This window comes from Ranitomeya variabilis, chromosome 2 (genome assembly GCF_051348905.1).
Source record: "Ranitomeya variabilis isolate aRanVar5 chromosome 2, aRanVar5.hap1, whole genome shotgun sequence".
NCBI lineage: Eukaryota > Metazoa > Chordata > Amphibia > Anura > Dendrobatidae > Ranitomeya > Ranitomeya variabilis.
In genome coordinates, this window is record NC_135233.1 from 850631688 (window position 1) to 850655514 (window position 23827).

Genomic DNA, 23827 nt, shown 5'->3' on the forward strand with positions numbered 1-23827 from the left:
GCACTATGGCTGACTGACTAAATACTTTTTTGCCCCACTGTACATCACACCAGCACAATGCAAACATCACACAACACACAAGCATGCTGGATACATTACATTACTTATACATATACTGTACATTACTTATATAATACAAGCACTAATCAGTTAAATAAACAAGAGCAGTGCACAAAAGTAAAAGATATACAAAGGACAAACAAACATTATAAACATGCCAGTAAAACATGAATCACATTGTTATGATTACTTACCACAATGCTGTCTCCAGCAAGCTGGATCTTGAAAATAAAATACCGTACCTCGTATATAGTTGTGTATAGGCCGAGTTTTTCAACACATTTTTTTGTGCACTGTGCATGCATACAAGGATTGAAATGAGGAGCCATGCATACAAAGGATGGGGATGAAGAACCATGCATACCAGGATAGGGATGAGGAGCCATGCATACCAGGGTGGGGATGAGGAGCCATGCGTACCAGGATAGGGATGAGGAACCATGCATACCAGGATAGGGATGAGGAGCCATGCATACCAGGGTGGGGATGAGGAGCCATGCGTACCAGGATAGGGATGAGGAACCATGCATACCAGGATAGGGATGAGGAGCCATGCATACCAGGGTGGGGATGAGGAGCCATGCATACCAGGATAGGGATGAGGAACCATGCATACCAGGATAGGGATGAGGAGCCATGCATACCAGGATAGGGATGAGGAGCCATGCATACCAGGATAGGGATGAGGAGCCATGCATACCAGTGTAGGGATGAGGAGCCATGCGTACCAGGATAGGGATGAGAAGCCATGCACACCAGGATAGGGATGAGGAGCCATGCATACCAGGGTAGGGATGAGGAGCCATGCATACCAGGATAGGGATGAGGAACCATGCATACCAGGATAGGGATGAGGAACCATGCATACCAGGATAGGGATGAGGAGCCATGCATACCAGGGTGGGGATGAGGGGATAATGCACACCTGGCTTATGCTCGAGTCAATAAGTTTTCCCAGTTTTTCATGGTAAAATTAAGTGCCTCAGCTTATACTCGGGTTGGCTTATACACGGTTATATACGGTAGTCTGTCACAAAAGTTAAACATTAAAAAAGTACAAAAAAGTTAGCTCACCCATCAAATCATCCAGGACTCCGAGCACGGAAACTGCAGTGCAGCAGGGAAAAGCAATCAATCAAGTAGGATTTCCAGCTCGAACAGTCCCATAAAAACTTTTGCATTTTATTGAAAAATTTCTTTAAGATAAGTCATCAATCAGCATAAAAATAACAACCCCCATATTAGGAAGAATAGCATGGGTAGACGCGTTTCAAACCTTGTGGTTCTTAGTCTTTGCGTGCCATCTTGTACAAAAAGCACCCTTATATACCACAGCATATCCCAGTCACGTGATTGTTTCCACACAATCACATATCGCATTTCTCATCTGTTTAAAGGGAACCTGTCACCACGTTTTTGGAAGATGGGATAAAAATAGCGTTAAATAGGGGCAGAGGTGGGCGTTACATTAGTGTGTGTGTTATGCGTTTATTACCCACCTAAGTTGCCGAAATAACTTTGCAAAGTCTCCGTTTTCGCCTGTCAATCAGGCTGGTCAGGTCGCATGGGCGTTGTCTTCCCCCAGATTTGGCGTAGTTTTCCGTTGGTGGCGTAGTGGTGTGCGCATGCCCAAAGTCCGGAATCCTCTTCCAGGGGATTTAAAATAGCGCGGTGTTCGTTATTGCATTGGTGATCGGTGGGCGCGGCCATCTTCCTTTGGCCGCGCGTGCGCAGAAGCGGCGCTCTGCTGGCCGCGGCTTCAGGAAAATGGCCGCCGCGATATCCATCTGCGCACGCGCGGCATCCCGCGGCCATTTTCCTGAAGCCGCGGCCAGCAGAGCGCCGCTTCTGCGCACGCGCGGCCAAAGGAAGATGGCCGCGCCCACCGATCACCAATGCAATAACGAACACCGCGCTATTTTAAATCCCCTGGAAGAGGATTCCGGACTTTGGGCATGCGCACACCACTACGCCACCAACGGAAAACTACGCCAAATCTGGGTGAAGACACCACGCCCATGTGACCTGACCAGCCTGATTGACAGGCGAAAACGGAGACTTTGCAAAGTTATTTCGGCAACTTAGGTGGGTAATAAACGCATAACACACACACTAATGTAACGCCCACCTCTGCCCCTATTTAACGCTATTTTTATCCCATCTTCCAAAAACGTGGTGACAGGTTCCCTTTAAGAGATATCATTCATTGCAATAAAAACATCAACAATAAAAATAAAGATAAATACAGGCATAATGGACATATTAATCATTAGTGTTGAGTAGTGTTGAGCATTCCGATGCTGCAAGTATCGGGTATCGGCCGATACTTGCTGTATCGGAATTCCGATACCGGGATTCCGATACTCTTGTGGTATCGGGTATCGGAACAACATTAATGTTAAAATGTGTAAAATAGAGAATTAAAATAAAAAATATCGCTATACTCACCTGTCCGACGCAGCCGGGACCTCAGCGCAGGAACCGGCAGCGTTGTTTGTTTAAAATTCCCGCTTTTACATGGTTACGCGAAGTCCCGGCTTGTGATTGGTCAGGGCGGCCATGTTGCCGGGCCGCGGACCAATCACAGCAAGCCGTAACGAAAATACGTCACGGCTTGCTGTGATTGGTCCGCGTCCCGGCAACATGGCCGCCATTAACCAATCACAAGCCGTGACGTCACGGGAGGCTGGAAACGCGCTCATTTTAAAAAGGGCGCGTGTCCAGCCTCCCGTGACATCACGGCTTGTGATTGGTTGCGTCGCGGTCAACCAATCACAAGCCGGGAGGCTGGACACGCGCCCATTTCAAAATGAGCGCGTCCAGCCTCCCGGCTTGTGATTGGTTGATCGCGGCGCAACCAATCACAAGCCGTGACGTCACGGGAGGCTGGACACGCGCCCATTTCAAAATGAGCGCGTCCAGCCTCCCGGCTTGTGATTGGTTGATCGCGGCGCAACCAATCACAAGCCGTGACGTCACGGGAGGCTGGACACGCGCCCATTTTAAAATGAGCGCGTGTCCAGCCTCCCGTGACGTCCCGGCTTGTGATTGGTCAGGGCGGCCATATTGCCGGGACGCGGACCAATCACAGCAAGCCGTGACGTAATTTCGTCACGGCTTGCTGTGATTGGTCCGCGTCCCGGCAACATGGCCGACCTGACCAATCACAAGCCGGGAATTCACGTAACCAAGTAATAGCGCGATTTTTAAACAAACAACGCTGCCGGTTCCCTCGCTGAAGTCCCGGCTGCGTCGGACAGGTGAGTATAGCAATATTTTTTATTTTAATTCTTTCTTTTACACATTTATATGGTTCCCAGGGCCTGAAGGAGAGTTTCCTCTCCTTCAGACCCTGGGAACCATCAGGGATACCGTCCGATACTTGAGTCCCATTGACTTGTATTGGTATCGGGTATCGGTATCGGATTGGATCCGATACTTTGCCGGTATCGGCCGATACTTTCCGATACCGATACTTTCAAGTATCGGACGGTATCGCTCAACACTATTAATCATACTACAGACAGGCTACTATAAATCATATTATAATAAATAATATAATGATGCAATGCTCATGCATTTATAATTTAGATTGTGCTTAACATTCATTCCTAAAGGCACTCTTTTTGTAACATGTAAATCCACCACAATTCCCTATTCAAAAGTTTTCTATGATGTCCCCTCCTCTAAAAGGTTTAAACACTCTTTCTATTCCAATAACCCTGCACATTCTGGTATTCCCATTATGATGCAGAGAAAAATGCTTTGAAGTTGCCGAGCATTTTACCGTCGTATTACTGGCTGCATCGGATAGATGGCATCTAATACTAACCTTCAATTGGTTGGTTGTACATCCCAGGAATTGAATTTTGCATATTAAACAAGTTATTACATACACCACATATGTGGTGCTACAATTTATAAATTACTTTATTTTATAGGGTTTGTTAGTTACCATGGAGTTGAATTCCCTGGCACTCTCAACATAATCGCAGCATGTGCATGTGCGGTGTGTCCACCTTTATAGAAGCCCACTGAATGAAGCCAAGTTTTCTCTTTTAGGGTATGTTTCCACGTTCAGGAAACGCTGCGTGTTTGATGCTGCATAGAGCCGCAGCATCAAACACGCAGCATCCAGATGTTACAGCATAGTGGAGGGGATTTCATGAAATCCCGTCTCCACTATGCGGTAAAGCACGCAGGCGGCAGACCCGCATAAACGGACATGCGGCGCGTCTTTTCAGAATGCAGCATGTATTTTTACAATGCGGCGACGCTCCGTCGCCACAACGTAAATTTACCATACACAATCATTAGATGCGGTAAAACCGCATCTAATGATTAGTCACATGCGTAGTATCTGCGTAAATGCAGCTTACTACGCATGTCTGTCGGCTCACCTGTCCCGCCGTCAGAAGTCCCTCGTCCACTGCAGTTCTCGCGATAACTTATCTTATCGTGAGAACTGCCGTGCACGTAACCGGGAGTTATCTCCGGTCACTAGTCTGGTTCTCACAAACAGCTGATCAGCTGATTGTGAGAACGCTGCAGTGTAGGTGATCGCTGGAGAGTTATCACCGGCAATCATCTACAGGCTCTGCTACATCTGGATGTCAGGCATCCAGATGTAGCAGAGCTGGACTCATCTAGACTGTGCACTAGGGTTGAGCGAAACGGGTCGGACATTTTCAGAAGTCGCCGACTTTTGGCAAAGTCGGGTTTCATGAAACCCGACCCGACCCCTGTGTGGGGTCGGCCATGAGGTCGGCGATCTTCTGGATCTGGTATCGGAATTCCGATACCGAGTTCCGATATGTTTGCGATATCGGAAATCGGTATCGGAATCCACATTTAAGTGTAAAATAAAGAATTAAAATAAAAAATATTGATATACTCACCTCTCCGACGCAGCCTGGACATCCCCGCTGGTAACCGGCATCTTCCGTTCCTAAGAATGGCGCTTGAAAGACCTTTCGATGACGTCACGGCTTGTGATTGGTCGCAGCGGCCCACGTGACCGCTCAGCGACCAATCACAACAAGCCGTGACGTAATTCTCAGGTCCTAAATTCCTCATTCTAGGAATTTAGGCCATGAGAATTACGTCACGGCTTGTGATTGGTCGCTGAGCGGTCAGCAGGGATGTCCAGGCTGCGTCAGAGAGGTGAGTATATCAATATTTTTATTTTAATTCTTTATTTTACACTTAAATATGGATCCCAGGGCCTGAAGGAGAGTTTCCTCTCCTTCAGACCCTGGGAACCATAGTATCCCATTGCACTGCATTGGGTTTTGTGTTTCGGCCGACCCCAACCCCGACTTTTTTATAGGATCGGCCGATTTCACTCGACCCGACTTTTGAGAAAGTCGGGTTTCGTGAAACCCGACCCGATCCTATAAAAATAAAAGTCGCTCAACCCTACTGTGCACATACAACACACAACATACACCATACACTATGCAACATACACCATGCACCATGCTACATACAACATGCACCAGGCGACATGCGACATACAACATGCACCATGCGACATACAACATGCGACATACAACATGCACCATGCGACATGCAACATACAACATGTACCATGCGACATACAACATGCACCTTGCGACATGCACCATGCAACATACAACATGCGACATACGACATGCAACATGCACCATGCGACATACAACATGCACCATGCGACATGCACCATGCGACATACAACATGCACCATGCAACATGTGACATACAACATGTACAATGCAACATACAACATGCGACATGCAACATGCGACATTCAACATGCACCATGCGACATGCAACATACAGTATGTACGATGCGACATACAACATGCACCATGCGGCATACAACATGCACCATGTGACATGCAACATGCGACATACAGCATGAACCATGTGACATGCACCATGCGACATGCACCATGTGAAATATGGCACCATGCGACCATATATGCACCATGCGACATGCGACATGCACCATACAACATACAACATGCAACATACACCATACAACACATACATACACTACATACATATAGATATACATTACATTAAACATAGTGTACATACTCACCATCACCTTGTCACCTTGATCCCTGAAGCCAGTCACCTGTAAAAAAATATTAAAATGATAAACAAAGACTATACTCCCTGAGTCCACAGATATCCAATTAAAACGAGTGTCCCACGACGATCTCCCGTGGAGAGCAGCCACATCAGCTGATGTGACTGCTCTCCAGGGGCTCCAGAAATACAATGACAGAAGGTATCCTTCAGCAATCTATTCCTGTGAAAAATAGTCCCTAGTTTCACTTGTGGCACTGCTGTGTGGGAAAATTCCCATGCAGCTTTTGCCATAAGGTGAGACCCTGAAGTAAGGTAACCTCAGTGATACACAGCAGGAGCCATTTTCTCCTGACAGTGTGTCACTGGAGGGCCTATAGAGCAGTGACATCACCCGATGTCACTGTTCTATAGGGGATATCGTCGTGGGACATTCGTTATTAATTGGACTACGGCGGACAGGTAGAATACGGTTGGTTTATTTTAATTTTTTTGCAGGCGATTGAGTATGGTAAGTATGGTTAAATTAAGAATATTAAAATACTTTTTTCTGGCTGTGTCTTTATTTTTTAACCCTTTCACTACTCTAGGATTAATAATGGATAGGCGTCTTACTGACGCCTCTCCATTACTAACCAGGCTTAATGTCACCTTACAGTAGCAAGGTGACATTAACCCCTTATTACCCCATATCCCACCTCTACAGGGGAGTGGGAAGAGAGGGGCTAAGTGCCAGAATTGGTGCATCTTACAGATGCGCCATTTCAGGGGTGGCTGGGGGCTGGTATTTGTAGCTGGGGGGGCCAATAACCATGGCCCCTCTCTAGGCTATGAATATCAGCCCGCAGCTGTCTGTGTAGCCTTTCTGGCTATAAAATATAAGGGGACCCCAGTCATTTTTTGGGGGGAGTCCCCTTAATTTAATAGCCAGTAAAGGTGACGCAGACAGCTGTGGGCTGATATTCATAGCCTAGAGAGGGGCCATAGGTATTACTCCCTTCCCAGGCTACAAATATTGGCCCCCGGCCATCGGCTTTCCCCCTCTGGTGCAGAAAATTACGCGGGAGCCCACGCCATTTTTTTCCCCGTTTTTTTTAAATTAAATGTTCATTAATAAATATCGGCCTTGCTATTACATATCTACTAGATGGTGGCCCGATACTAATGCATCGGGTATTCTAGAATATGTATATAGTTTATTTACAAAGCGGTGTTTAAATCTTGCTGCAATATCGCTGATTTGTCGCAGCCGGCCGGGCACGTGCAATCAGCGAAGCGTGGTTTAAAGCCCACGCCAATTCGTGGCCGGACTGCACCTGTCGCTGATTGGTCGCGCCAGCCGCCCGCGACCAATCAGTGATGCGGGATTTCCGTTACAGACAAACAGACCCTTAGACGATTAGATATATAGTAGATGGTGGCTCGATTCTAACGCATTTGGTATTCTAGAATATGTATGTATGTACTTCATGCTGTGAGTGGGGGTTAAATTCTGCTCCAATATCGCTGATTGGTCGCTGCCGGCCACGTAGTATATAGCACAGCCATGTAGTATATAGCAGCCAAGTAGTATATAGCACAGCCATGTAGTATATAGCAGAGCAATGTAGTATTTAACACAGTCCACGTAGTATATAGCACAGTCACATAGTATATAGCACAGCGATGTAGTATATACCACAGGCCATGTAATATATAGCACAGGCCATGTAGTATATAACACAGCCCATGCAGTAGATAGTACAGCCACATAGTATATAGCAGCCACGTAGTATATAGCAGCCACACAGTATATAACACAGCCCACGTAGTATATAACACAGGCCACGTAGTATATAGCACAGCCAACGTAATATATAACACAGCCCACGTAGTATACAGCAGTGTGGGCACCATATCCCTGTGATAAAAAGAATTAAAATAAAAAATATTTATATACTCACCTTCCATCATCCACCGAAGCTATCCTGCTCCTCACGATGCGGCCGGCAGCTTCCCTTCCCAGAGATGCATTGCGAAATTACCCAGATGACTTAGCGGCCTCGCAAGAACGCTAAGTCATCTGGGTAATTTCGCAATGCATCTCTGGGAGCGGAAGCTGCCAAGAGCATCGGGAGGAGCGGGAAAGCTGCAGAGGCGACGGAAGGTCAGAATAACATGATTTTTTATATTTTAATTATTTTTAACATTAGATCTTTTTACTATTGATGCTGCATAGCCAGCATCAATAGTAAAAAGTTGGCATGGGGTGGGGCGACACACTGGAGGGGGCACTGGCTGGAGGAGAGTAGGGAAGGGTCAAATTCCTTGCTGGACTAAGCCTGTCGCTGATTGCAATCAGTGACGTGGGATTTCCGTTACAGACAGAAAGACAGACAAACAGATGGATGTACCCCTTAGATGCTTATATAGATAGATGGATAGTCTATCTGTTAGGAGTCGAGTTTCCTCTGCGGCACAGGGGGAATCTTGATCCTTGTCTGCTGCGGTCTCCCATTCTGCATCGGCCGCAGTGGAGCCTGCTCAGCAGAGATGTCGGTCCCAGCGTCTCACTATGACTGATACTGTGCAAAGGGTTACTGCTGCCTCTCCAGGCTCTGCTATTCTACCCTGCACTGATCTGCGGCGAGAAGGCTTTTCTGGGACTAAGTCCTGCTTTGCACACACTGAGCAGGCCCAGGGTAAGATCTCTCAGTGGAGATCAAGGGTCACATGCTCAGGTACTGCAGCCAAATCTATTGGTCCTTCTAGGAAGGTCCTGTATGTGCTGCAGCTATTTAAGGCTCGCATGGCCGCACGGCCATGCGCTAGTATCTCCCTAAGTTATGTGTTTTGCGCCAGTGTGGTCATGTGTTTGTATGTGTTCAGGGACCCGGCTGAAATAAGCCCCTAGAACGCTGGCACCTCCGGCGAGGAGTTTTGTGTGCATGCATGACCACTGACTGCTCTCATTTGGGTAGTTAGCCTGTGCCTCTGTGAAAGTCTAACAGGGCACAGAACTTTGCTTTCTCGGCCGCTCTGTGAAGCTAACAGAGCTGGTTCATACCGCCATATAGTGCCGCCAATTACTTAGCAGCAGGTTCTTTCCTGCACGGTGGATCCCGGGTTGCGAATGCACCAATCCCATCTAATAAATATATTTGTGCGTTCCGCCAACCCTAACAGTATACTAGCGCCAGGATCTGGCTAAGTAATGGCAGATGAACAGCGATTGCAGGGGTACATCCAGCTGCTGGAGGGCCGGTTGACATCTCCTGAGCGTTCAACCTCGGCGGTGGATGTTACCGCAATAGCTGTTCAGGCTGCTTGCGTGGCTGCAGCAGCTTTACCCACTGCCACCTCTGTTCTGACCTTACCTCACCTCCCATTGCCTGAGAGATACTCTGGGGATATTAAGTCCTGTAGGGGTTTCGTGAGCCAGTGTGGTATACACCTCGAGCTCCTGGCTGCACGTTTTCCCACAGAGCGGGCAAAGGTGGGATTCATAATCTCTCTCTTATCGGACAGGAGTGCAACGATCATGTGGTGCGGAGTGTTCCTTGGTTTCTGGACACTCTGAAACAGGTCTTTGTAGGATCTCAAGTCACCCATGATACAGCGCTCCAACTGCTGGCTTTGACTCAGGGTTCAACCATGGTCAGCCATTTTGCGTTTTTCTTCCGGACATTAGCGTCTGAGTTGGAATGGCCAGATAAAACCCTCATTCCCGTATTTTGGAGAGGGCTGGCTGACCATGTGAAGGACACTTTGGCTACTAGGGAGATTCCTGCCACACTGGAGGAGCTCATAGCTGTATCAACTCGCACAGACCTTCATTTTCACGTGTGAAGGTTGGAGCGAGTCCAGTGTAGGCAGAGGTTTCGGCTGGCTCCCACCTTCGCCAGACCTCTGGAATCTCCAGTCCAGGCGTCCGAGTCACATGAGGCCATAGAGGTGACACGAGCGGGATCCAAGTCCCAGTCCGCTCGTGCACATAAGGTCTGTCATGTTTGCCGGCAGTCAGGACATCTTGCCTCCAAGTGTCCTCATCGGTCGGGGAAACATCAGCGTCTAGTGGCAGTTGGAGGAGGTACACTAGACACGGCGACGTTTGCCTCAAAGTTGTCCTTCAAGGGGACAATTACCTTAGGCCCATCCACTCTTATGGTAGAGCTATGCGTGGACTCTGGGGTGGAGGGTAATTTTAGGTCATCCGCTTTCGCCCAGCGTCACGCAATACCCCTGGTTATGCTCGCCAAACCAGTAACCGTTCGAGTGGTAAATGGGTCGACACTACCCTCACAGATTACCCACCAAACCATTCCTATCACGTTTTCTGTGTCTCCATCACATCAGGAGATTATCTCCCTATTAGTCATTCCTGAGGGAATTGATGAGGTCCTGTTGGGGATACCATGGCTACGCTATCATTCTCCTCATATAGAGTGGTCCTCAGGGAGAATTTTGGGATGGAGTAAATCCTGCGAGGGTAGATGTCAGAGGGAGTGCGTTCAGGTTGCTACAACACAGGTACCCGCAGATCTTTCCTCTCTCCCCAAGCACTATTGGCCCTATGCAGACGTGTTCTCCAAAAGGGCTGCAGAGACCCTTCCGCCTCACCGCCCCTATGTCTGTCCTATTGACCTCTTGCCTGGTGCTGAGCCTCCCCGGGGTCGAGTTTATCCGTTATCTCTCCCGGAGACGGAGGCAATGTCTCAGTACATCCAAGAGAATCTGGCAAGAGGATTTATTAGGAAGTCAGTGTCACATGCAGGGGCTGGGTTCTTCTTCGTACAGAAGAAGACTGGAGACTTACGTCCATGCATAGACTACAGGGGTCTTAACGCCATCACCGTTAAGAACAAGTACCCATTACCCCTGATATCTGAGCTTTTTGATAGGCTACGGGGAGCAAGGGTATTTACAAAATTAGATCTGCGGGGTGCCTATAACCTGATTCGCATCCGTGAGGGGGACGAATGGAAGACGGGTTTTAACACCAGGGATGGGCACTATGAATACCTGGTGATGCCCTTCGGGCTCTGTAATGCTCCAGCCATTTTCCAAGACTTTGTGAATGACATTTTCCGGGATATGCTCACCACCTTGGTTGTAGTCTATCTGGATGATATTCTCATCTACTCTCCAGATATTGACTCCCATTGGAGAGATGTTCGCAGAGTCTTCGACCTCTTACGGGCAAACTCCCTCTACGCCAAGTTGGAGAAGTGTGTGTTTGAGCAGGAGTCCTTGCCTTTCCTTGGTTATATCATCTCTGCCCAGGGTTTGGCTATGGATCCTGCCAAGCTACAGGCTGTGATGGACTGGCAGGAACCCCATTCTCTTAAAGTGGAGCAGCGCTTTATGGGGTTCATTAACTACTATCGCCAGTTCATTCCACACTTCTCAACTTTGGTAGCTCCCTTGGTAGCCCTCACCAAGAAGGGAGCAAATCCCAAGTTGTGGTCAGAGGAGGTCTCCAAGGCCTTTCTCTCGATTAAGTCACACTTCGCTAGCGCTCCCATCCTACATCGCCCCGATGTAGACAAGCCATTTATCTTGGAGGTGGATGCCTCATCCGTTGGTGCTGGAGCAGTCCTTTTCCAAAAGGATGCTCAAGGTCAAAAGCATCCTTGCTTCTTCTTCTCCAAGACCTTCACACCAGCGGAGAGGAATTATTCCATCGGGGACAGGGAGTTGCTAGCCATGAAGTTGGCTTTTTCAGAGTGGAGACACCTCTTGGAGGGAGCTCGCTTTCCCTTCCAAGTGTTCACTGACCACAAGAACTTGGTATATGTACAGACGGCCCAGCGGCTGAATTCTTGCCAGGCTAGATGGTCCCTGTTCTTCTCCCGGTTCCATTTTACTCTCCATTTTCTCTCTGGGGAGAAGAACATTCATGCTGACGCTCTCTCCCGCTCCGTAGTGTCATTTGAGGAGGAGGAGGAGCCTCGGCTTATTGTCCCTTCTGAGAGCCTGAGAACTGTGGCTCCGGTTTCGCTAGAGTCCGCCCCCCAGGCAAGACTTTTGTACCACCGAATTTACGACCGGAGGTTTTCTATTGGGCTCACGCGTCCAGAGTGGGTGGACATTTTGGGACTAAGAGGACATCTGAGCTTTTGGCGAGGACGTACTGGTGGCCGCATATGGCCAGTGACCTCGGGGACTATATTCGGGCGTGTGTCTCCTGCGCCCAAAATCAGTCTCCTCGGCAATGGCCTGCTGGGTTACTTTACCTCATGCCGGTGGCAGACAGGCCCTGGGAGATGGTCGGGATGGACTTCGTGGTGGGCTTACCCAAGTCTCGTAGCTGCACCATTATCTGGGTAGTCACCGATCATTTTTCTAAGATGGTGCATTTGGTGCCGCTTCCACGGTTAACTTCTGCACAGGCCTTGGAGGCGTTGTTTATAAAACATATTTTCCGCTTACATGGAATGCCTGATAAAATTGTCAGTGACCGGGGTCCCCAGTTTGCGTCTCGGTTTTGGAGAGAGCTCTGCCGTTTACTCAGCATAGAGCTGAATCTCTCCTCTGCATATCATCCTGAGACGAATGGGTTGGTAGTGAGAACCAACCAGACTCTGGTGACATACTTGCGACATTTTGTCTCTGCTAGGCAGGATGACTGGGCATCTTTGCTACCTTGGGCGGAATTTGCCTTGAACAACGCCGTAGCCGATTCCACTGGTCAGACTCCTTTTCTCCTTAATTACGGCCAGCATCCGCGTGTCCCTGTGCCCATGCCCGTGTCATCCACCGATTCTAGGGTGGCAGACTGGGCGGTGGAGGCACGTGACATCTGGGACTGAACACAGGATGCCATCTGGACCTCCAAGGAGAGAATGAGGGTTTCGGCTGAAACACACTGGCGCCCCGCTCCGACCTTTGCTCCTGACGACTTACTGTGGCTCTCCGCCCGTAACATCAGGCTGCGAGTTGAGTCCACTAAGTTTGCACCTCGCTACATTGGCCCGTTCAAGGTTCTGGAACAGGTCAACCCTGTGGTCTACTGTTTGGCTATTCCTCCACGCCTTGGTATCACCGATACTTTTCACGTTTCCCTCTTAAAGCCCGTTCATTTGTCCCGGTTTTCTGAGTCATCTGCCGGGACATCGGGTTCATCCACGGATGAGTTTGAGGTGAATGCTATCATGGGGTGCAAGGTGGTACGTGGCAAGAAATTTTATCTGGTGGACTGGAAGGGTCACGGTCCAGAGGATAGAACCTGGGAGCCTGTGGAACACATTCGGGCTCCGCTGCTCACTGCAGCCTTTGAGTGTAGCGAGGTTCAAGGAGGGGGGGGCCCTAGGAGGGGGGGTAATGTTAGGAGTTGAGTTTCCTCTGCTGCACAGGGGGAATCTCGATCCGTGTCTGCTGCGGTCTCCCATTCTGCATCGGCCGCAGTGGAGCCTGCTCAGCGGAGACGTCGGTCCCAGCGTCTAACTATGACTGATACTGTGCAAAGGGTTACTGCTGCCTCTCCAGGCTCTGGTATTGTACCCTGCACTGATCTGCGGCGAGCAGTCTTTTCTGGAACTAAAGGTACCGTCACACTAAGCGACGCTGCAGCGATACAGACAACGGTGCCGATCGCTGCAGCGTCGCTGTTTGGTCGCTGGAGAGCTGTCACACAGACCGCTCTCCAGCGACCAACGATGACGAGGTCCTTGGGTAACCAGGGTAAACATCGGGTTGCTAAGCGCAGGGCCGCGCTTAGTAACCCGATGTTTACCCTGGTTACCAGTGTAAAATGTAAAAAAACAAACAGTACATACTCACCTTCGCGTCCCCCGGCGTCCGCTTCCTGCACTGACTGAGTGTCGGCCCTAACAGCAGAGCGGTGACGTCACCGCTGTGCTGTGCTTTCACTTTACGGCCGGCGCTCAGTCAGTGCAGGAAGCGGACGGCGGGGGACGCGAAGGTGAGTATGTACTGTTTGTTTTTTTTACATTTTACACTGGTAACCAGGGTAAACATCGGGTTACTAAGCGCGGCCCTGCGCTTTGTAACCCGATATTTACCCTGGTTACCATTGTAAAACATCGCTGGTATCGTTGCTTTTGCTGTCAAACACAACGATACACGGCGATCTGACGAACAAATAAAGTTCTGAACTTTAATCAACGACCAGCGATATCACAGCAGGATCATGATCGCTGCTGCATGTCAAACACAACGATATCGCTATCCAGGACGCTGCAACGTCACGGATCGCTAGCGATATCGTTTAGTGTGACGGTACCTTAAGTCCTGCTTTGCACACACTGAGAATGCCCAGGGTAAGATCTCTCAGTGGAGATCAAGGGTCACATGCTCAGGTACTGCAGCCAAATCTATTGGTCCTTCTAGGAAGGTCCTGTAGGTGCGCAGGCTCTGTAGCAGTCTCTCATTGGTCCTTCTAGGAAGGTCCTGTACGTGCTGCAGCTATTTATGGCTCGCATGGCTGCACGGCCATGTGCTAGTATCTTCCAAAGTTATGTGCTTTGCACCAGTGTGGTCATGTGTTTGTATGTGTTCAGGGACCCGGCTGAAATAAGCCCCTAGAATGCCGGCACCTCCGGCGAGGAGATTGTGTTTGTGTGTATTCAGGGACCTGGCTGAAATAAGCCCCTAGAACGCTGGCACCTCCGGTGAGGAGTTTTGTGTGCATGCATGACCACTGACTGCTCTCATTTGGGTAGTTAGCCTGTGCCTCTGTGAAAGTCTAACAGGGCACAGAGCTTTGCTTTCTCGGCCGCTCTGTGAAGCTAACAGAGCTGGTTCATGCCGCCATATAGTGCCGCCAATTACTTAGCAGCAGGTTCTTTCCTGCACGGTGGATCCCGGGTTGCGAACGCACCAATCCCATCTAATAAATATATTCGGTGCGTTCCGCCAACCCTAACAGTATCTATAGATATATTTATAGGTAGATATATCGATAGATACATAGATATACTAAACATCGGGCTTGGTATTATCTATCTATCTATCTATCTATCTATCTATCTATCTATCTATCGTATCTATCTATTTATGAACTATTTATCTATCTATTATTTATCTCTCAATATAGCTGGTGTGTAGTTGCTACATATTTTCAAAAAAGTAGCCAGCAATTCCAAGGTTAGCCTATGTGGTGTACTAGGATATAGTCCAACTACATCACAAGAAAGACATAAACTATGTTCTGGCCAAACAGAACCATCCAAGGAGGATATAACATGTTTTGTATCCATCAAGTAGCTGGGGATTTTTTTTAACCAGAGGTTGTAGATATAAATTTAGCCATAAGCTCACCTAAATTACCAATTCCTGCCACTATGGAACGTGAGGGAGGGGGAAATTTAGCCTTATGGTTTTTGGAAGAGAATGTAATATAGATATTATAGGACAATGGACCATCAAATCTTCTGACAATTCTTCTACTATGGCTCCCATTTTAACCCCTTCCTGTAATAATTAAAAAAAAAAAAACAGTAGAAAATGTAATAGTAGGGTCAAAAGTCAGACGCAAAGACTAAGAACTGCAAGGTTTGAAACGCGTCTGCCCACACCATTCTTCCCATACTGGGGGGGTTGTGATTTTTATGCTGATTGATGACTTAGCTTAAAGAAATTTTTCAATAAAATTTAAAAGTTTTTATGGGAATGTTCGAGTTGGAGTTCCTACTTGACTGAAAAGTTAAACCACACCTTTAATGCTACTAAGTTGTCACACTTCTATGCCAATTAACTGCAAGAAATTGCTCCTTCTGAAAAGGTTTCTGTAAAGGTCCACTCCTCACATACTGGGTCACAATGCAGCTGTTTGGAGTCTCTTTACTACACATAACCAGATAGCAGATTATCTGACGTCACAAAACATAGGTCATGGACACACACAGGTGATAAAAGGAGGGTGGAAGGTGATACCGTTCCAGCTTTCCCCCCACAGAATGTCCTGCTGGCCAGCCTCACAGACCAAAGCAAGACCTTGTGTTCTAGCTGAGAGAAATAGAAGGGAAGGTGACAGCAAGTGGTTCACTTTTATTTTGGGCTGCACAGCCCACCAGGAATTTGCCCAGTGTGGCATATGACTAGTCCTGGCCTGCAAATAACTCATTCTTTGAGTACAGCAGTTGATCATTTCTTTAAGCTCCTTGGTGAGCACCACTGGATTCATATCTGACTAATATGTATCTGCATAAACTTATTTTGCATTTCTCTATTATTTTTCATAAAAATTCTAGTTTCAGCTTACACTCAAAAAACTAGTGCTTTAAAATTTTGTCTTTCACACTCAGTTTTATTACTTTTATTTCGCAGATGCCAACAGCCTAATTATAACACTTAAATATTCATCAAGTGCTGATAAATCTGAAGTTCTAATCATAGACGAGGTAAGAAATAGAATTAGTACAGTTTATTATTATTACAGATGATATGTGAATGAACACTTATAGAAATCTTCTGTGATTTTTTTCTAGCTAAATCGTATTATTGAGCAACAGTTCTCAGGCCAGAATGTCACAGCTGTTTTGAAGCAAATCAAAAAAGTTTAGTTCTCTAAAATACTGGACACAATTTTAAACCACTTTGAAGAAAAAAATGCATTGTCTTAATAACTCATGGAAAAGTGTAAAGTATCAATCACATTTTATGCCAACATCTTATAAGACAGGTGGCCCTTCCGTGAAAAACTGAAGAACCCTTGGATCTGATGCAACACTGACCTTTGTCATGAACTGAACCATTTTGGTTAAAGTAATCTTTGCCGACTTATTTCCATGCATGCCTTTAAAAAGAACCTGTCACTTAAACGGGTAGATGCTTTTCTCACAACAAATGGCACAGTGGGTTATAAACAGAGAATGTATATCTGGTAGAGAAAGCATTGATGGATTATATTTTTTTCAACCTTTGTAATTATGACAAAAGTGGTTGGCCACGTTTATGAATGTTGCATTTTTGGTCATTTTACATGCAGTTTGTCTCCCTGAACATCCAATTTTGATGCGGTGTTTAGTCATTAATTAGCTGGTAGTAGCTCAGAAAAAGATAGAAAGATTCTCAGTTAACTCTTTCTGCCACAAACAGTAGAGAGATTGTAATACAAAAAGCCATAGAAAGCAATTGGTGCAAAATATGTAATTAGATCGAATTGCAATAATCAGTTTTTTTAAGTAAAAAATTGTCTCCAAAAAGTGAAATTTCTCCTTTTAAATAAACTTATTGTGTTGTATTTTAGAAATGACTAAACTTTATAATTTTTTTAAATTGCTGAATTAAAGAGATCTAAGCTTAAAGTATTTTGTTTCTGTCCATGTAGATATATCATATGCATATCGTTTATATTCAAGTACTTTTCTCTGGTGTAGGATCCTTCAATCACAAGAAACATTGGCGTCAGAAAAAGTTAGGTGTTAAGTAGAGATTCGTGGATCAATCCTTGAATGATCATGTACCTGTTGTATTTCCTGAAATTTGTGGTTTCATGTGAACTTGAACACTTTGAGACACCATTTCCCACACTGTTGAAGCATCAGAGAGCACGTTAATGTCTTTTGGTGTAGTCACACTGTTTTTCCTATAGTGCCCTGCAGCTATAACATCTAGTGGATTATCATAGCCTGTACAGTGGTGGTCAGTACCTGGACCATCACAGACCAACATTTCTTAGTGGAGCACAGTTTGTATGCAGAGTTGTTGCCCCATCTCCAGAGTAACTCTGTAACTCTCACTACTGTAGAATGTAAGCTCTTATGGCCAGCAAGGTCTTCTCGCACTCTTGCCTGTAGAGTGCAAGCTATTACAGTCAGCAAGGTCCTTTCTTTTTCCCCATTCCTGGAGTCGCTTCCCAAATATCGTTCAACTAGTCATATTAACTAAGGTGTGTTGGCTGAAGACCAGGCTCCTTGGCACTTTTTCCTCTGCCCCTGCTTCTATTACCCTTATACCTACCTCTGTGTCTTAAGCGTACCCACCTCCAAATCAATGGGTCCATGACCTGGGCTGCCAAATATACAACATGCTCACATCTAGTGCAGAGATATAAACCATCAAATGACTGTTCAAGGCATGCATACATCTCAAGATATATTCTTTCCATTTGCTTCACTGCCTTTTCTCTCTTTCTTAGGCCAGGTGCCCACAATCCGGAAGTAGCAGCACTATGGACATAGCGCATGTTTGCTGAGTTCAAATCGCTGCCTTCTATTGAATGCGAGTGAATTTGCATGTGTTCACTGAAATGTGCAGATTCACTGCATCCAATACATTCTGTTGGTGAAATTTCTTTTGCGGAGATTAGCGTATCCGCAAGAGAAATTCTCATTCTGCAGTCTGGAGAGACGTGACACATGTCCTTCTCCGCGGGTGAGCCGCGGGCATCTGTGGACACATAGTGGCATGGGATTTCCTGAAATCCCATTCACTATGCTGTAACAACTGGCCGCTGTGGGTTTGATGATGCATAAGTACATGGGAATGTATCCTCACAGCAGTAATTTCCCTGTTACTAGGAACAAAATCCTGCTGCAGCAATGCTAATCCTGGAATTTCATAGTTAATATCAGCCTAAGAGCTTGTGTATGCCAGTTCAAGACAAGGTTCCCTTCCTCTACCTCTTCTTCTTTTACCCAGCTACCAAGTGTGTATGTTGTGGGAAGTATGTATGTTTTTGACAAACATTTTAGAGTGAATACATCAGCACTTTATGCTTAGCGTGTTGTATATTTGTAGACCCAGGTCATAGATTATATGAATTGCAGATAGTAACATTGCCTACAGATTATGATGAGGTGCACATTTCAGAAGCCATATGAAAGCCATGATTTGGTCACAATCACAATGTTACACTGTGTTCAGAAAGAATAGGAAAAATAAAAATAGAAGGTATGCCATTTTGTTAAATCAATCTTAAAGGGGTTTTCCAGTATTAGAAAAACATGGCAGCCTCCTTTTAGAAGCAATGCCACCCTTGAGCATTGGGGAGTAGAGAAAACTGTAAAATAAGAGCACAATACGGTCTTAACCAATAAACAATGAGGTATAAGGTTGCTACAAAGCAAAGTGTATTTCGCGTTGACTCTGCAAACCTATTCAATAAATCATTTAATGTATCCTGTTGGATATACTGTGAAATCATCATTGGCAGCGCATGAGTGGAACAGCCCCTTTAACCCTAGAATGCGTGACGTCACAAATCTACACTCTTACGTAATGGGTGCCTTTTAGGCCCCCGTGCAAATCATATGGAGAAACTCACATAAATAACTTTTACAAATTTATTTCAAAATTGCAAAATAAGATATGAATAATGCACAACATTTTAATTATAATTTGTTGTAGAAAGCACATGTGTTAAGCTACAATGCACATGTGTTAAGCTACAATAATGAGAGGAGCTGTGATAGTGTGGCACTATGAGTAAATGTCTGTGGTGCTAACAATAAAGGTAATGATCTGTCAAGCAGACCAGATACAATATCAAATCTGATTGCTCCGGAGCACTTGGGCAGCAGCAGCCATAATATGGTAAATGTCATTGTAATGTTAAATAAAGAAATATAAAGGGGAATATATAGATCCTGAAACTTTATAAACGCTAAATTCAATCAATTTAAGCAAGAGGTTAGTCTTGCAATCTATACAATATTACTAGAATCTTGTAGAAAGTATAATTTGTCCAGAAATAATAAAAAAAAAGTTATGTAAAACCAAACAAAACCAAAAGGCATTTAAAATGTTGAAGAGTGAGAGGTCTAAAAAAGAATTCCAAGTCCATAAACATATCAATTAGAAACATAAAAATGAAATCATTCTAGTAAAGTTAGCTAGCTATCGAGAAACAAATGACATTAAAATATACTCCAAAAAATCATATAAATACATTAACATCAAGAGAAAAAAATCTAATCGTAATGAACCTTTAAAAGATGATCATAGTAATATAATCATAGAGGACAAAGGGAAAGCTAAGATATAAAACGTCTTGTGTTCACCAGTGAACACTATGTGTCAGATGAGCAGGGAAGAAATCAAAGTTCAACACCCACTATAGCTATACACAAGAAATACGGCTGCGACTGAGCAAATTAAGTATTAATGAAACAATTAACAGACCACTGTATCTCATCTTCTAAGATGTATTTTATGTATTTTAGCAAGATTGGCATCATGAGATTGGAGTACCAATTATCAAGGAGGGTAAGTTGGTAGATCAATGCAACTACCGTCTGGTAAGTATGACATCGGTAATATGCAAAAGTTTTGACGATGTTCTCAGAAATGACCCACAAAAGTATGCAGATGTAGCCATGAAGTTACTTAAAAGAAGAAAAACGGCAGCACTCACCAATCTTCTATTACAGGTTCCTTTATTGTGACATTATCTTCACGGCACAGGGGTGTATATACATGGAAATGTGGCAGCTGAACGACGGCCGTTTCGCTCCCACCTGGCACTTCACCCCGTTGAAGCACCAGGTGGGCGCGAAACAGCCGTCGTTCAGCTGCCACATTTCCATTTATATACACCCCTGTGCCGTGAAGATAATGTCACAATAAAGGAACCTGTAATAGAAGATTGGTGAGTGCTGCCGTTTTTCTTTCAAGTATCTACGATAGCTATCTTTCTGGCTGAAGCACCCGACATCTGCGGGCTAGCTGCAGTTTAATAGCCTGAAGTGTTCACGGTCCACTGCATTGGTAGTGCGGTCAGCTGTTTTCTATCATTCACTATTGTAGCCATGAAGTTAATGTGCCTGTTAGCACTATGATAACTCATAACAGTCTTACTGCTTTGAAAAAATAATTAGGAAACAGTAATGCACTAATTCTACCACTAGGTGGCATATGAAACAATATTATTAACCCCTTAGTCACAGAGCCAATTTGGTACATAATGACCGAGCCAATTTTTACAATTCTGACCACTGTCACTTTATGAGGTTATAACTCTGGAATACTTTAACGGATCCCACTGATTCTGAGAATATTTTTTCGTGACATATTGTAGTTTATGATAGTGGTAACACTTCTTCGATATTAGTTGTGATTATTTATGAAAAAAATGGAAATATGGCGAAAATTTTTAAAATTTTGCAATTTTCAAACTTTGTATTTTTATGCCCTTAAATCAGAGAGATATGTCAAGAAAAATAGTTAATAAATAACATTTCCCACATGTCTACTTTTAGTCCGGTTCACTATGTAATTTTGCCGGAATTTTCTGGAGAGTTTCAAATATGTACATTTTTGGAAAGGCTATGGTATAAGCAATAAGAAAAACAATGTTTCCATTTGCCCCGAGTCCTAAGTGGCCGCCATCTTGGATTTTACAAAATGGCTGATTTACATCGATTTTCGTTAATATCTCAGCTTGTAAGTAACGTAAAACTTAAATTTTGACAGCTAAACATACATTTTGAGTACTAAGAAATGCAGTGGTATCCAAATAAATACTCTGTATACGACTACAAATTGTATCGGTTTATATTTGAACAAATTTTCGAACTCGAAAAGCAGAGAGTTAATGTTTTTAACTTTTGAACAACCAGAGTGTCTTTACATATCGCCACCATCACTGTCATCATCAGTTTCATATTTGGTCTGAGTGTCCTCGTCATTCATACACTCGCTGTCACACTGACAAAGATCGGTACAGGATAAGTTATTTTTTCGGCACGAACACCTTGAAGAAGAACAGTCATGTTTGCATTGACAACTAATCATCTCGATTATTGCTTTTGGAGCTGGAAGAACATCTGTCATGGTTGGTTTCAACTGTCCATCCAACCCTTTGTGATAGCCATTCTTCTCGAGATCCAGCTGAGAATCCTGCAAAGCAATGTTAGCTTGTCCCCACACTCTGGCTTGGATATGGACTCTGAGGACATGTTGTTTTAGAGCTCCGAGTGTAGGAGGTAACCTGTCACTTTCTGCCATATGCTTGCAAAATAGATGCCATCGCAGTTCGGGAATATTCTTAATAAAAATGCCTTTTGGAGAGTAAGCAAAACATACGAAGGTAGCAAGAGTTGACAACATAGTTTCGCTCACTTCTTTTTCAGTCGAAAGCATCTGCAGAGAACTGATTACATCTGGTGTTGCGTTCATGTAAGCTTGCAGCCAGATTGCTTTGCCAATTCGAGAGAACCTTCCAGTTGTGTCAGCACCAGTGAATGCATGGAAGGCTGTCAAAGCCTTTGCTCTGTCTGCCCCTATGACTCGCCTTATTGGCTCTATCTCGATCATCCCAGAGACCATTGAAATCGATGTATTCTTCAGCATGAGGTCATAGTTAGCTATGACCAACACCAGTACATCGGTATCAGGGGAGAAGAAAACCATCCTTGCATCCGGTGGGTTTCGTTGTGTTGCCAAGACAGCTTGGTAGATCAACAGTGTGTCTGCTTCTTCGTGATTGTTGTCGTCGAAAACTAAGTTTTTGTTGCTCCTGGTACACCCTGAAGAACAAGTGATGACCAGTTTTTGTGATGAACTGTTGAACTCTAGAGTCTTTGCAGCAAGATAGTTGGTCAGGTCAGCCTTTGTCTTGTCATGTGAAAGGAACCTGTTCATTGGAATATGATTAATGTTTGTTTCATCTCTGACCTGGTACTGAATTGGTGCCTTTCCTTTTCTTCTTTTATCCCTGGTAGCATCCTTGAGAGAATTTTCCCTATACGTATCAAACACAAGGATTATTTCATCGTAATTTTCTGTGAGAGACATAAGCCTGTCATTGAAGCAGTAACTGAGATCTTTGACTGTCACTAGTGTTGCCGGTTTCTTGGCCATCTTTTGCAGAAGAACCATTCCATCTACCAGGGCTATCTTGCGACTTGGAGCATCTGATCTTGTGTCCATCCTATCTTCTGGCTGCAGATCTTTCTGTGGAGTTTCTACTATAACCAACTTGTTAAGGAGACTGATCAGTTTTGATTTGTCATGGCATGGTAACATTGTACCATCTGGAGCAAAAAAGGCTCTTGGGGTCAGAGTGAATTCGTAGTTCCCAATGGCCACTTTCTGGTTTATGTCTCTGTTGGACCTTGCCAAAACCATCATTCTTCCATACAAGTCCTTGGTCTCCTTAAGATCAACAGTCTTGTCTCGGAGTTTTACTGTGGTTTTCTTGTTTGCCGACATGAACATCCTGTTGTTCTCCTTCTTTACTGGTGCCCATAGGCTAACATCCCCATTGATTCGCGCCAACACATAGTCTTCATACAGCTTTTGACCTGTCTCATCTGCATTCAGGATCATTTTTACGTACTCATCAGGGATGTAGGCATGGGTGATTACATTGTGCAACTTGTCACCTACAACAGCAAATGGGTTGCCATGTTTCAAAATTGCTTCCTTAATCTTGTCAATAACATGATGACACTTCTTGACTGCACTTGGCCCAAGATCGTGATGCTCTCTGGTTTTGTCACGTTCTAAATCAAACTGTCTGGTATATTCTTTGACAACTCGGGAGAGTTCAGGTGTGGCCATGAAGAATCTCTGACGAGCATTGGCATTGTTCGAGATGCCGACTATGCCAGCATGGATTTTCATCAGCTTGTTCAGATGCTCGCATGCATGGTCCGCCCCAATGGATACAAATGGGATAGCACTTTTCGTGACTGAAATGTTACCCGCTTTCATTTCTTCCCATGTTTGAGGGTGATTTATTTTAAGGTCATGCATGTCCGTGATATACCTTGGCCACAATCGCTTGTATTTCATCCGGTCAAAT

The 23827-nt window shown here is 45.1% G+C and overlaps 1 protein-coding gene across 1 annotated transcript in view; it reads left to right on the plus strand.

The window, feature by feature from the left end:
• Window positions 1-17329, plus strand: part of LOC143808017 (tenascin-X-like) — a 332081-nt gene extending 314752 nt beyond the window's left edge. The window contains exons 41-42 of the mRNA XM_077290219.1: window positions 16405-16478; window positions 16566-17329. Of these exons, the coding sequence (XP_077146334.1) occupies window positions 16405-16478; window positions 16566-16640 (149 nt within the window). The 3' untranslated portion in view covers window positions 16641-17329. The remainder of the gene's footprint in view (window positions 1-16404; window positions 16479-16565) is intronic.
• The last annotated feature ends 6498 nt before the right edge of the window (window positions 17330-23827 follow it).